The sequence below is a fragment of the Sceloporus undulatus genome, chromosome 2 (assembly GCF_019175285.1).
Source record: "Sceloporus undulatus isolate JIND9_A2432 ecotype Alabama chromosome 2, SceUnd_v1.1, whole genome shotgun sequence".
Lineage (NCBI taxonomy): Eukaryota > Metazoa > Chordata > Lepidosauria > Squamata > Phrynosomatidae > Sceloporus > Sceloporus undulatus.
Genome location: NC_056523.1, coordinates 165,895,529 through 165,910,971, shown reverse-complemented (window position 1 = coordinate 165,910,971; position 15,443 = coordinate 165,895,529). Strand labels below are relative to the sequence as shown.

At 40.3% G+C, this 15,443-nt stretch overlaps 1 protein-coding gene across 1 annotated transcript; it reads right to left on the bottom strand.

Moving 5' to 3' along the window:
* Nucleotides 1-701: 701 nt before the first annotated feature.
* Nucleotides 702-14,510, bottom strand: LOC121920441 (transmembrane protease serine 12-like). Its single transcript, XM_042447580.1, has 5 exons — nucleotides 14,268-14,510; nucleotides 10,086-10,317; nucleotides 7,380-7,645; nucleotides 5,342-5,484; nucleotides 702-1,410 (listed from the first exon to the last, which is right to left on the bottom strand). Exons 1-5 carry the CDS (start codon nucleotides 14,350-14,352, stop codon nucleotides 1,171-1,173), a joined length of 966 nt encoding a protein of 321 aa, XP_042303514.1. The 5' UTR covers nucleotides 14,353-14,510; the 3' UTR covers nucleotides 702-1,170.
* Nucleotides 14,511-15,443: the final 933 nt, after the last annotated feature.

Sequence of the window (15,443 nt, the reverse complement as noted above, 5' to 3'; positions counted from 1 at the left end):
GGAAGACCAGGGTTCAGATCCCTTTTCAACTATGAAAAGCCACTGCCTTATTGCAAGCAATAGCAAATCTCTGAATAACAAATAAAACCTTAGAACAGGGTTTCTATAAGTTAGAGTGGACTTGAAGGCACATAACAACAAAAAGATTCATTAGGTCTAACTCTAAATGGGAACAGCAATCAGATTTAAGCCATAATATTTGCCAACATTAACTCCCATTAATTTATCACACTTAGCAGCTTAACTTCAAGACTTGTGTTTATGTTTTAAACAAACAGGTAACTGTACCTCCTTATCTCGGTAATAAGCAATCCAAAAAGTATCAAATCATGCCATTTCTTCAGCCTGTAGGGAGATGAGATGTTGCTCTCATGAAAATGATATGACTCCATAAAATTGAATTGTGCAAGATTTGTGTCTGTCAGGTGTATGTTTAAAGAACATTTACTATGGTATGGAAGAAAATGCATGTTTACCTAGTGAAACAGTGGACAGAAGGATTATCCAAATCAAATTCTGAAGTACTTTAAAGCCCCCGCTTTTCAAACCCTGACACTACTGTGGCTAAATAGTTACAGGACTGCTGCCTGAAAAAATTATTCTTATTAAACCTTATGCTTATGCGTTTCCCCCCCCAAAACATTTGATTGAAGAAATCTGACACTGGAGTTACAAGAGTGGTATCTGTAAATACTGTTAAATATTTTATTTGAGAAATGTTAGGTTTGACAGTATTTGGCATCCATCATGTACATGGTTTCTTATTAACCAAATATAGAAATATATACTTAAAATAGCATTGCTCTGAAGTCTGTAAATGATTACTACTGTATTGAAGAAAAAGGCATATCTGTCACATTAACACACATTTTCTGTTTGTTTGTTTTTTTAAAAAAATATTTGCATATTTAAGCCCATTTTGGAAAATATAACTGTGATTATTTACAACCAATAAAGTTTCTGTATATAAACCTGTAAACCTGTTTCATTTTTGCAATTACAGGTGAAATATATTTTTGAATTTAATTTGCAGGATGGAGGAGAAGACTTTAATCAGCTGTTAAAAACAATGAATTTTGCTAAAAATATTTCCTTCCACCCCAAAGAGGAAGTAGCAAGTTTGAAAGACAAGCCAACATCATTCTAGCACAATGAATAAAAGTTTCCTCTTCATAGAACAGTATGAAAAATTATCCATCCCACAGTCCAAAGGAGCAGGGAACAATGGGAGCTCACATTGATGGTTTTATCAAGTAGATTCAACTCTATCCAACTTTTATAATTAAGTGCACGAATATAGATTCCTGGACGTCCTGGTTGACCACAGCCTGCCCCAAAACTGGTGATTCCTACCAGATAAAATCTGGTGGAATTTGGGAAGTAGCACATCAAAGGTCCACCACTGTCTCCCTAGAACATGAAGTAAGGAAAAGGGTAATGTATTACAGTACTTTTCATCTGTTCAATCCAATGCAGTTTAGGAAGCAGGAGCAAGGAGAATTGGCCAGATTAGTGGAACAACTGAGGACACACATTTATTCATACCTATGTATGTGGCCTTTCAAGATCTTGGTTTTCTCAAGATGGCATATACTGTAAAACAGTACAGTATTTGAAACCATCTAGTCCCAGCTATTAGCTGCTGCACCAAACCACTGTGTAGCAAAGCACTTGTTGATGAAGACACTTTGCCTGTTACTGATTGATGTCTATATGTTGCGAAACACACTGGATAGCTTGGAGTGAAAATTGTGCAGTCACAGATCAGGGAGGCATAATATTAACAGGCCAGCTGAGAAGAATGGAATGATCAGGAGCGTCTGTTATCAGCTCCTGGAAGTAAAGGACCTAGAAAATGTTGTACATTCACTGGTAATTTCACAACTTGATTTCTGTAATGTGCTCTACATGGGGCTACCCTTGTGCCTAGTCCGGAAACTTCAATTAGTGCAAAATATGGCAGCCAGGCTGGTCGCTGGGAAAACTAGGGAGTGACCGAATAACACCCATCTTAAAATATCTTCCCTGGCTGCCTATTAGTTTCCGGGCACAGTACAACGTATTGGTTATAACCTTTACAGCCCTACATGGCTTGGATCCAACCTATTTGAGGGTTTGCATACTCCCATATAATCCGCCCCGCACCCGCAGGTCCTCTGGGAAGAATCTATTGCAGCCTTTAAAAACCAGACTAACTGCTACCTCCCAGAGGGCCTTCTCTGCAATTGCTCCCAGACTATGGAACGGAATGCTGGACAACATCCGTCAAATTGCCAGCTTAGACATCTTTTAAAAAGCTGTCAAGACAGATCTCTTCCAGCAGGCCTTTCCTGAATAAAGTGCCCGGCCACAGAATGACTGCCCCCCACATCATCTATCAGCCCACCGCTCTGTCCTCATATATATTTTTTTTGTGTGTTTTTAATAGATATTTTAATTGTACATGTTTAATCCTGTTTTAAGGGGGGGAATTTGGGACATAATTTTGTAAATGTGGATTTTAATGTGTTGTGAGCTGCTTTGATTGTCTCATCACAGAAAACTGGGATAAAAATAAAAGTTTTATTTTATTTATTATTTAAGAACAATTTGAAAATCTTCTATCTGTTGATCTTGAGGTCCAACTCAAAGTGCTAATTATACTGAACAATTAATTGGGAACCAGACTATCTGAAAAACCATCTCACCCCCCTATCACTGTGCTAAAACCAGATCATCTTCATGGGCCATCCTGGGAGTGCTCTCATCAAATGAAGTGAGACAGGTAGGCACTAAAGAAAAAGTGATTTTTTTCAGTCACTAATGTAGTGGAAGATTACAGAACCTTGGCGTTTCATATAGGAAAGAGTGGGAAAGTGTCTTGATATTATGTTTACATAACGGAAAAAAAGTTTGTTTTTATTTTAATTTCAACAGTTCAAATGTGCTGTTTAAACTTATGTTTTTTAAATTAAAAAAATTATTGCAATTTTAAAATATAAAATCAGAAAATAAGACAGGGTACAAGAAGAAAGAATACAATTATAAAACTTTTAACAGGTAAGTTACATAAAACATATAGGAACCAATGAAATCATTACATGCAATAAAATAGAGAGGAATTCCCAGGATGGCTGTTTAAATTACTATTGCAATGTTGTTACACACCTAAAAAGAAGATTTCCAAAATTTCAATGCTTGCTGGGGAGGACATATGGAGAGCCACTTTCATTTGAATAAAAAATAAGTGGGTATCAACATTCTTTGAAAGAGTTTCTTGTCAGTCCTTTAGCCAACTTTATCTAGTGTGTCAGTTTTTCAGGAAGGACAATGCCCCATACTTTGTCTAACAAACCCCTGAAGGATAATCCTTTCCATCTTCTCCAGATTTCCAGTAATACAGCTCCCAACAAAATTAAGATCAGTTGTTCTTATTTCAGATTAACATTTGGACCTAGGAAAACTGACAATAGCATGAATGCTTCACAGTTCGCTATATTCTAATTTATCATATCAGCTAAAAAATCTAGCACAATTTTTCAAAACTGAGCCATTTTGGGGCATCTAATCCACCTATGTAAAACTACCCAGGAACATGCATCCTTTCCAATGCAACACTGAAATATTGCTAGAGAGATGTGACAATCTGGATGGTGTGAAATGCAATCTATTAACAATTTTTAAAAGTTTATCCAGCAAGACTGGGTGGAAATATGTGGGGTAGAAGCCATATTTTACTCCAATGAGTTTGAATGTATCTGGCTCTATAAACAAAGAATAAAATGTCACCTGCAAAGACTGATTACATGATGATGTAAACTAATCTGAATTTCTTTGATAATAGTCTGAATAATTTTGGCTAAAGGTTCAACTGAAACAGCAAAAAGAATGTTTGCTTCTCAAGAGAAAAAATAGCTTAGGGTTAAATCTCTTGTTATATAGACGTTTTTGGATTTTAGTAGAGGTACAAAATAAAAGTGAATTTGTCTCCAAAATTAAGCTTATATAACATTGACATTTGATTGGATCAAATGCCGTTAAGGCATGAAGAGACCAAAAATGTGTCTTATGCACACAAGTGCATGCTGTATAATATTGTGTGCATGCTGTGGTCACCTGTCCTTCTCCAAACATTATTCTTTCTTTCCCTCTACCTTTGAGTGTCTCATTCTCCCACCTTTTAATCTCTCCTTCTATTTACATGCTCATAACTTTCTAATTTCTCACTTTCCTCTCACCTTCATCTCTAGATCACCACATTCTCATATGTAGAAATACTCTGCAGCTCCTTTCCTGTGCACATGCTGTATCATGAAACAGCATACCGTAGATTTCTTGTTGCTCCTCACTCCCATCCATCAGTTCTTTGCTGTTCTGACTATCGCCACTCAACCACCCAAGAAGGGATGAGGTGGGAGACAATAGTCAACAAAATGCCACAGCCACCACCCCCATATTGCTCCCTGGAAATCCCCCATTACAATTTTTTTTCATTTGGAGAAAACGTATTCAATGTTCTGTCTTTTCATAATTTCATATAATTAGTATATACATAGGTTCTGATGAGTTCACCTGACACTGGCACTTTTGTTGTGATCTTTATATTGCCAGGCAAAGATTTTTCTTCTTGTTGTAGACCTTTTAGTCTTTTTAAAAAACTCTGTGCTTTTAGCTCTTCCCAATACTATTCAGGTTTTCTGGTTTTGTTCTGTAATTGTTATTTTTTAAAGTTTTTATGCCATATGGGGTTTTATGTTATGGTTTTATCTCTATTTTGTGCATTGCCCAGAGATCTTTGGATCTGTTATAAAACTGCTTTGTTTTTACTGTGATATTCAGAATATTGATTTTATAACATAGTAAATACAGGAAATGAAAATTAGCTAACTACTTTGATGTGGCTTTGACATATTACTGTGCGGACAGGCAAAGTAAGGCTTGTGTTCCTTACTTGTTGTGTGTCTTCCTATGCCCCTATCACTTCCATCACCACTGAACTCCAGATGTAGGTGTAACAAAGTGGAATTTGCCTTTAAAATAAGATGTGAGACATACATGTGATGAATCTTCGCCTTCAGATGGATATCAGCATTGCAGAACTCAAAAACAAGGCATACACTCCCCTTGCATCTTATTTTAAACAAATGTTGGTGGGGTTTTTTTTAGTTCTACTGTTGTACCTCTAAATTTTAGTGGCAACTGAAGGTGCAACTGCTGATGGGTGCAGGCAAGTGAAAATGCAGATCCCCACTCATCAATGGAAGCTCCTGATCCTTGTGTTAGCAGGTACCATGGTTTGCCAAAATAATGGTATGAGAAGCAGTTTTGGCAACAAGTTTTAAAAGGGATTTCTCACTTTTACCTGGCAGCTATCAACATGTCCAGTTTCAGAGCCAGCACAAAACATATTCCATGATAATATATCTCCATACCAAGAGCGTTGATTACACATACTTGGTGAAAATATGTTTACTTCAGCTTCTTGTAGTATTAGTTCATTATTACCTGTAAAGAAAACATGCAATATTGCTTGAAGTATGGTTGTAATATTTTGAAATACAGATGTCAATATGTAAAACTGCTAAATTTGAGCAGGATATTTTTTACCAGAACAAGTTATGCAAAACAGAAAAGGCCTATAGGATAAATGATGCAACATTATATATGTTAACTGCTATATTAATTGTCTGAATGTTAGTGTCTATATAGCTGGAATGGTACCATTCAGCAACCCTGGGGTTACTGAAAGTTTTGCATTAAGCACATAGCCTGGTGGCTCTCTGTTTAAATGTCAGTACTGCAGCCACTCACAACCACAAAGGTTGTAGGTTCGATCCCAGGCAGGGCTCCAGGGTCTACTCAGCCTTGCATTCTTCCACAGATCACTAAAATGAGTACCCAGCTTCTCAGGGGCAATTAGCTTGCACATTGTAAATCACTTAGGGAGTGCTAATTCACTGATAAGTGGTATAGAAGTGTACTTGCTAAGCACAAAAATATTTAGAGGTATAGACATCTAATGAGAGGGATCCCAGAAACAGCCCAATGAAGACTGAGAATGTTCAGTGGTCACAAAATAATAATAATAATAATAATAATAATAATAATAATAATAATAATATTTATAGCCTGCCTCTCCCTGGAGGATGAGGGTTACAATACTACTACTACTACTACTACTACTACTAATAATAATAATAATAAAGATGTATTTTTAGCCCACCCAATCATGAAGAATCTGGGCATGTTACAACAATAAAATACATCAAATTACAATAGAGTTAAAAAAAATCAAACCCTAGACTTACCCCCCCCCCCATTCCCAGTACTACAATAAAAAATAAAACATACTAAAATAATAACACAATCCCTAACCCACAATTAAAATACAACAGCATAAAACCAGTTATTAAAATCGTAATAAAATTACAATAAAATTTAATCCCCATTACAATGAGGCGATTTGAGAGTCAAGGAGGCACAGTTGTGGGACAGTGGAAAGGGCCCATGTATTAGTCTGGGAATGCCCGCTGGAAGAGATCTGTCTTGATGGCTTTTTTAAAGGCCTCAAGAGATGTTTTGTGATGCATCTCCTCCCGCAGGTCATTCCAAAGTTTAGGAGCGGCCAATGAGAAGGTCCTCTGGGTAACCAGAGCAAGTATAGCCTTCTTAGTCTGTAGTAAATTTGTCGCAGAGGACCTGAGTGTGCGGGGTGGATTGTATGCCATCTGGTTGCTGGAAAGAAAAGGGAAAAATCAAAGTAGGGGTGGTGTGGAAATGAACTAGAGGAAACAGAATTCTGAACTAGAACATTTCATACTACAGTATTTTATGTAAGACAGAGTCAACTTGTAAGTGTAATTATGCAAGTTGCTCCATGTGGCACTGAAAGAGCAAATGTTAGAAAATCATAATGCACCTATAGTTTCTCAGGTCTACTCAATAATGAGGCAAGAAGCAAGGTGAAAAATTATACCATTGCTGCAGGAAAACAAAAGCAAATTTATGTTACAATGAAGTTGCTACCACTGATTACTGCCAAGAAATGGCCCAGAAAGGCTCTATGTAAATATAAATAAATAAATAAATAAATAAATAAATTTGTTAAAATTTAGTGGCTACAGATGGTAATGAGTAAGAACCATTTCATACATTAAATGTAGCACTATTATTTTTTAGAATACATCTCAAGTATTAAGCATAAGTGCAAAAAAACAAAAACAAAAAAAAACAAACAAAAACAAAACAAAAAACAAAACCCAAAACTCTCCAATTCCAGTACTGTATTCACACAGACACCATTTCCCTCCACACAATGAGATATAGCCCTAAATGTGGTCATAAATATGTACATTTTCACTTAACATTAGTTTGATTTAAAAAGAAAAGGAAAGGATTACCATTCTCTTTTGTATGTCCCCATCCACTAATGTAACATGGGTAATTAGGCGTATTATTATGTGGAGTTTCAGGTAAGCAGATGGGTTGAACATACTTATTGTATTGGACAGACCTTGTTAGCTTTAGCAAAGCAACATCATTGTCATGACTATTAATATTATAACCAGAATGGATTATAATGGCTCTGACTCGGCGCTTTATAGTATGCGAGTTATATTTGTCAAGATGATGCAAGCCAATCACAACTCTCCAAAAATCTGGATTCCTAGGAGAGAAGAAAATCCCTTATAGATTCAATTATTTTAGAATTATTTCACAAGCATTTAGAATTGAACATTGTCTATTGTTTCCCACTATGTATAAACCTAATGAACAGAGCAACTTTCTATTCACATTAACAATGCAATCATACACATATATTTACTCAGAAGTATCTCCCAATGAGTTTAGTGGGGACCCAAAACAGCAGGGTGAGCATTATCCTTGGTACCTATGTACAAGATTATAGCCTAAGTGAGAAATTCTAAAAGGTCACTGTAAAGCACAGATTTCTTTGTGACATATGTGGACTTTTTAAACAATCCCCTTCTGAATTAATTTCATTCTATTTATCTCCTAGAACTAAAATCACCATGCACAAATTTTCCTCACCCATCCCCTTTTTATCTGAACAATCCGGTAAAGTATGTTAGAGTGAGAGGGTGTTTGGCTCAAGGTGACCACATAAGTGTTCTGAGCAAGTTGGGATTTGATCTCATCTGTAAGTTGCATTGGGGTAAGTATGAATACAGAACTCATACAGTAACCATGCATCTGAGAAAAATGAGTAATTTTGAACAGTGGCGTCTCTAAGGGGATGTGGTGGTGCGGCCCAGAAGAGGGGTGACACCCTGTCAGGCCCTCCACCCGCACTCTGTCCTGTGCATGCTCCTTCCCACACTTTCGCTCCTTTCCCTGTGCATGCTCCGTCCCCCACATGCCATCTCCACATACATGCCGCCCCCACGTGCTTTGCCTGTGCGCAATCCATCCCCCCACCATCTTGTCCTTTTCTTCATCATAAAAAGGATGAGATGGCACAGGGGGAGGGAGCACACGCCATCCTTGGAAGTCCCGTCCCCTGGAAGCCCTGCTCTCTGCACTGGCTGACACCCTGAACCTATAAAGGCAATTTAATATTACAATAATTATCTTGTTAACCAAGCTGTGCACATGCATATTGCGTTGAATATACTGATCTGATTTTCTCCCTAGGCTTTCCTAAACTCAGTACAGTAAATTCCAAGGTTTCTCTGATTAGAATTGTAGTTTTCCACATTCTCCCTGTCACCTTTTTGCTTGTTTCCATCCTTTTGCTAATACTGTATTCTGATGTTGTTCAGCCACGTCCCTACTTTTGTCTGCACAGTGTTAAAGAGTACACCCCTTATGGTGAAAAGGGGCCCTGGGATGCGGCCAAAATCCATCCCAACTTGCCTCCTCTTCCCAGTGCAGATCTTAATAAAGGCAGTAGTTTGAGTATCATGTAACATGTTTGGAGAATGTAGATAATATTTTAATTTTGCAGAGAAAGGAATGGTTACATTAACTGGAATCAGTACTTTCATTTCATATTAATACAACATTGTTCATAGTCATTTCATAATCAGGTTGCCACTTGATGCCACAGTGCATTGCCATTGTCAAGAACTTTCCATACTGCTATTTTGAAAACCTGGCAACCCTATGTCTTGTCCAAATGAAAATACATGTACAGTGGGCCTGTTGTATCTGCAGGCTCTCGATCTGGAAAAGTTGGTCTTCTGGCAGCAGAATGGATGAAAAGGGGAGGCATGAGTACACAAAGATTACAGTAATTTAAAAATTACAGTAAGTGCAAACAGGTATTATATTCAGAATCAAAGAAAACAATTTACTTTTCTGGAAAGAAAAAGGGAAATGTGGAAGACTGCCCATTGAACTGGACTCAAATATTAAATCCAGGAATCACAAAACTGCAAAAGTTATTGTATACACTCAGAGGCACTGGGCTTATGTTTCGTTGAGGAGTAAACATTCCATGTTGCAGTCTGTGACTTCAGTAAAGGTGCCTGCTGTCCAAAGCAAGAGAAATATCAAACTGGATATACTATAAGTTGGGATGAGATAAATCCTCTTTTCATTTGCATCCTATAAATGGTTTAAATAACTTTCCAAGCCGTGACACTTTAAATTTAATGCAAAGGTCAAAATTCAGAGGTTTTTATTGTTGCTGGACTTTTATGTCCCTCATTCTTTTACAGGAAATCTTGTACATTTCTACTCATAAAGAAACTCCAGTGGATTTACTGGAACTTACATACGGCCTAATAAAACCCCTATAAAATTCATGGGGTCACCATAAGTCGACAGGCAACCATAAAGCAATAAAAGGAGATCTTAAGCTGGATTCTGAACCTAAGTACTTTACTTCATCTAACTAGGTGGGTAATACAACAGTAGACTTCTTTCAGTTGCATAGTGTACTTGTTTACTCTCCCACCCATTAAATGTCACAGTTTCTTGATCAGCATTACAAGTCCCTGCTGCAAACTGGTTCAAAGCCTTGAAGAAAACTCCCATGATACCATGGGGATTCACTGTAGCTTTTTGTCTCAGGTCCCCAATTTTCATGTATTATTTTGAATTTAACCATTCAGTTTCTGAGCAATACACCTTTCTCTTACCTAAAATAATTTTTTTTTAGAATGGAATATACATACAGTGATTGGCTAAAGCAGTGTGCTGCTGTCAACACTGAGCTGTTGTGAATTAAAGATCCACCACATACATGGTTATATCCTGCATGAATGAGATAGAGTTGAAGACTAACTTGCCACGGCCATGCTCCATCCTCAGCATTTCCTCCACCTACAATCCGAGGCAGTTTCCCGAAGCCTACAACAGGTCTTCCACATTCTAGAAATCAGAACATAGTTGTGCTGTTCAGATGCAATGTTTGCTCTATAAAATACAGGCTGCATACATCAAAAATTCTGAAACAGATCCTATCAGCCAATGATTTTAATTAATCAATTTGGCACACCACTTCTGATATTGGGCCACTTTCTGCTATGTAAACTTGTGAACATCTGAATCTATCAAAAAGACATAATAGATTTGTTTGACTCATAGGGTAACATAATGGCATACATTTTGAAAACTGCTACATTTTTTATGAGGAGGCATAAAGGCCTTAAGTATATTTGCTCACACTGATTAAACAGCAGCCATGCAAATTTAGACCTGATGAAGTACAGGCGGGACACCAGTAACTATTATGCTACTGCTGATAAAAACCATTTGAAAACTGCATTAGGAATTTCTAGGAAGGCACTATATACATTAATATAAAACAAAATCGTTGCCATGTAAACACAGATCTGACGTTTCCCAGGCAAAAACATAGCAAGCACAGATGTGGCTCTGAATACTAAATTTGCAGTTTCAAATGGGTAGTTGTAGCTTCTCAATGTGGAAGGTCAACATTAAATTTTTTGTTGGAGGAAGTGATCTATATTGTAAGCGAACTGCACGTCATAGGCCCCATTCCCACTGGCCCATTTACCTTGGATGGAACTGGGCAGATCCGGGTCCCCCCCTCCGAATCTCTCCGCAAGCAAGTGCCCACTATAATTTACCTTAATCATGGTAATTTAACCCTGAATGCCATTGCAGCTCTTTGCGGAGAGTTTACATTTGCAGGTACCAGTTTAAAAGTAGGTTCCTTTGCTGTCAATCAAATTCAGTTCCGCTTTTGTCAAAGGTGACGTTTCCTACAGCACTTGAGCAACGGGATGGCTAATTCCCCCATCCTTTTTTTAAAAAAAACACAACTGGTGGCAATGTGTGCATATTTTGTCAAATTTAAAAACCTCCAGGTGTGTGTGTGTGTTGTTGTGTGTATTTGGGTCACTACAGATTATGGATCTTCCTCTGCCTCTGTTTTCAACCCCAAAATGCAATCTAATGCCGTCTCTGCATCCTCCCTCCTTGCAACCCCAAAATGCCTCATACACATACAATAATAATAATAATTAAATCCTCACCTCAGAATGCCATCTCTGCATCCTTTGCTTTCCCTCAGCCACCCCAGAATTCCTTACAGACACATACAGTAGCAAAAGCATTCTGTATCAATTTGCCAAATTGAAAGAAAAACATTTGTAACTTTCACATTGTAGCATTCGCATATAAAAAGTAATTTAGAAAAAAAAGCCTCTTGCAAAGTTAGGTGCCGTGCTGGGAGCAAGCTAATGAAAGGGAAATGTAGCACAAGCAGACACATTATATCTATATATGTATCTACCTGTAGAAAAAATATTCTCATAGTCCAGTGATGGCGAACCTATGGCACACATGCCAGAGGTGGCACTCAGAGCCCTCTCTGTGGGCACATGTGCCGTTGCCCCAACACAGAGTTTGCCAGAGTTTCTTACTAGAAAGCCAGAGGGACATGGCACTTTGCAATAAATAAGTGTGTTTGGGGTTGCAGTTTGGGCACTCGGCCTCTAAAAGGCTCACCATCACTGTCATAGTCTGTCAAAATAAAAATAAGAGAGAGAGAGAGAGAGAGAGAGAGAGAGAGCTGCCTGCGAGAGTGAAGGTATGTTCTGTTTCCTGCCCTCCCTCTGACCTAATTCCCTCCCCTGAATTTGACCCTTTGCCCTGCTCCTTCTTCTTCCTCCTTCCAATTCTCCCCTTCATGGCCCCCTTCTTTCCCTCGGCTCCTTTTTCCTCTATCTCTTCCTCCTCCCAATTCTGCCCTTCATGGCCCCCTTCTTTCCCCCAACTCCTCCTTCCTCCTCCTCCTCCTCCTCCTCCCGATTCTGCCCTTCATGGCCCCCATCTTTCTCTCAGCTCCTTCCTCCTCCTCCTCTTGATTCTTGCCCTTCATGGCCCCCTTCTTTCCCTCAACTCCTTCTTCCTCCTCCTCCCAATTCTGCCCTTCATGGCCCCCATCTTTCCCTCAGGTCCTTCCTCCTCCTCCTCCTGATTCTTGCCCTTCATGGCCCCCTTCTTTCTCCTGGCTCCTTCTTCCTCCTCCTTCATCCTGATGAAGGGGAGGCATGTTCCGCCTTCTACCCTCCTCTGACCTAAATCCCTCCCCTGAACTTGCCCCGATCATGATTGGGGACAAGTTCATATTTAAAATTGGTTATTCATGTATTTTTTAAAAAGTCTTAGGCGGGTTACAGACCGCCCATTTGGGGTGGCGTGCACCCGCCCCTTTCCCCACTGTATCGGGGCCTCAGCAGCCAGACCGACAGCCTCCAAGGCCCCGATCTGCCGCTTTCCAGGCTGTGGGGAAGCTGCAAAAGGCCGCTTCCCCGTGGCCTGGAAAGGGGTGTCCTCGGTGCTTCAAGCCCTGAGGACACCTGGCGACGGCAGGGAGGAGGAGAAAGGGGCCACTTGGCCCCTTTCTCCTCTGCGTTGCTTGCGCAGCCGTCTGAAGGCTGCGCCCAGCAACGCAAACCCAGAAGGAGCTCCAAAACGGAGCTCCTTCCGGGGCCACGGAAAGGGCACCCTAGGCACCCTGGCATGGCCCCAATATGTCACAACTGCGCTGCCTCGTTTGGAGGTGGTGCGGTCATGACGTAGTGATGGTGGCGGCCGTGTGGAACGGCTGGAGCCATTTTCTAGACGTGGAGTGCGTACTAGGGTTAGGGGGTGTGGTCTGTAACCCGCCTAAGTATTATTACTATTTTCCAACCCTCTTCCTGGAAAAACAATGACTGTTTAGATTTAAATGTTTTAACTTTTAACAGTTTATTGGCAGCTGTTCACTGTTAGACCAATATCCAGCATCAGTTGCTTGTCTGTAATCACTTCATTTTATAGTGCAAGAAATGCCATTCAGAAACAAATCCTCCAGTTAACCAAAGCTCAACCAAAACAACTTGCTTTAATGGAGCACTTTTGAAGAAGAAGTGGCCATAATAACATGTGAACTGCATTTCACTGCTTAATTTCCTGATTTAGCCCTGTGCTGGTCTCCTCTGGGTTTTGCTCCAGGACCTCATGTGAATAGCTGCATCTATGGATGTTCAAGTCCCGTTAAACAGAATGGCACAAGATAATGGTGCTTTTATATTAAATGGTAAAACCAAGGTTTGCTTTTTGGAATTTATATTTCATTGGAATATTTACAACTTGTGTATGGTTGAATCTGTGGATAAAAGAATCAGTGGATATGGAAGGCTGGCTGTATAGGCTGCCAACTTATACAATCATAGAATATGTTGGGGGTGCTTTGATTGAGAGTTCCTGCATGGCAGAATGGAGCTGGACTAGATGGCCCCTTGAGGTCTCTTCCAACTCTTACGATATCAAAGCCTAAAAAATTTGGACAGCTAATGTTAACAAAGACTTAGAATATAGTTGATCATGAAAAAGTATTTCAAAGTAATACTAATGAGGGTTAATAAATGGTGTTTGCCGCCTTGAGTCCCTATATGGGGAGAAGGGCGAGATATATGGAAATAAAGTAATTTAATAATAATAACTAGCAAACATTTTATTAAAACATCAGTGCAAAAAACAACAACAGCAAACAAACAACTCCCTGACTTGTACAAATAAAAACCCCAATGAAAAGGGTTTGGTGTATGTTTTCCCAGCCCCGCCCAACAGCCAAGCATAGCCGGCCTAAGTCCTCGGAGGGAGGGAGGCTCCCCTTGGCCTCTTCTCCCGCGCATGCGCACTCCCCCTCCCCGTCCTGGAAAAGGAGGCGGCACCTGATCACCCTCAAGGACCTCCAGTCTTTAGAGGGAGTGCGCATGCTCCTTCCGCGCATTCGCACTCCCTCCCTCCCTGGCTCTTAAGGGGCGAGGCCGGGCTCCTTGGACGACGCTTCCCACTGGCCTCACCGTCGGCGGCAAGGGGCTCGCTCGGTAACACAAGGAGCGCTACAAGGGAAGCCAGGATTGAGGAGGACGGAGAGGCGCCCGGCATCGTTTGCCTGCGAAACAGTATTCCCTCCTCGGCGGGCAGGAGGCGCGTGCGGGACACGTGACCGCGCCAGGCCCGCGCGAGCGAGCTCCTCTGCGAAGAGGCAGACGGAGGAGGAGAGAGAGAGAGAGAGAGAGCCGCCCCGGATCCTCCGCTCCGCTGTTTTCTCAGAACGGAGTGACGTTCGTGGTCACGTGGGAAGGGAGAGGGCGCCAAAGGCAGCTCCAGTCAGGCGGAGCTTTCTCCCTCCGAATGGCCACAGTTACTAGCCTTGTCCCTTAAACAAAGGCGGGTCTGTGAGGAATAGGACGAACTGCTGGAAGCCAATGAAGGCATCATGGTTTGGTTGTTGCTGGTATCCTGCTCTCAGAGGGGTTTTTTTTTTTTGGTCCGAAACAGACACTGCAGAAATAACCCAGTTTGAGACCGTTGTAACTGCCCTGGCTGAGTGCTAGGGAATCCTGGGAATTGTAGTTTATTGTGGCACCAAAGCGCTCTCTGACAGAGAAGGCCTAAACATCTCCCAAAGCTACAGTTCCCAGAATTCCCTAGCATTTAGCCAGGGAAGCTAAAGCGGTCTCAAACTGGGTTATTTCTGCAGTGCGTTTTGGACCGCTGTCTACAATCCCATATGATAGCTGCAACTTTGTTCTAATTGAAAGGTGTAAGTCTGGTACTCCAGTCTGAGGGATCAGGCTAATGGTTTTAAGGGAGTGTGTGTGTCAATAGTAATATTTAAACGTTGCTTTTAACTTTTAATTCATTTCATTCAGTTATTATTGCACTACACTCTTATAGCACTGCTATTCCACTTTAAACTCCTCTGGTTTCCTCCTATTGCATTCTGGGACTTGCAGTTTAAGGAGGAGTCATTTAGACTACAAGCCCCAGAATGCAACAGGAGGCAGCCAGGGCAGTCAAAGTGGAATAGGAACACTATAAGAGTGTACAGTAGTGCAGTAATCTATGTACAGTATTATTAAATGATTACAGTGCATAATGTATTAGATAAAGCTCAAATTAATTGCATGATAAACCAATTATATATAACTTGCATTATGTCAGTGTAGCTTATTTTTTTAAAATGTTAAAAT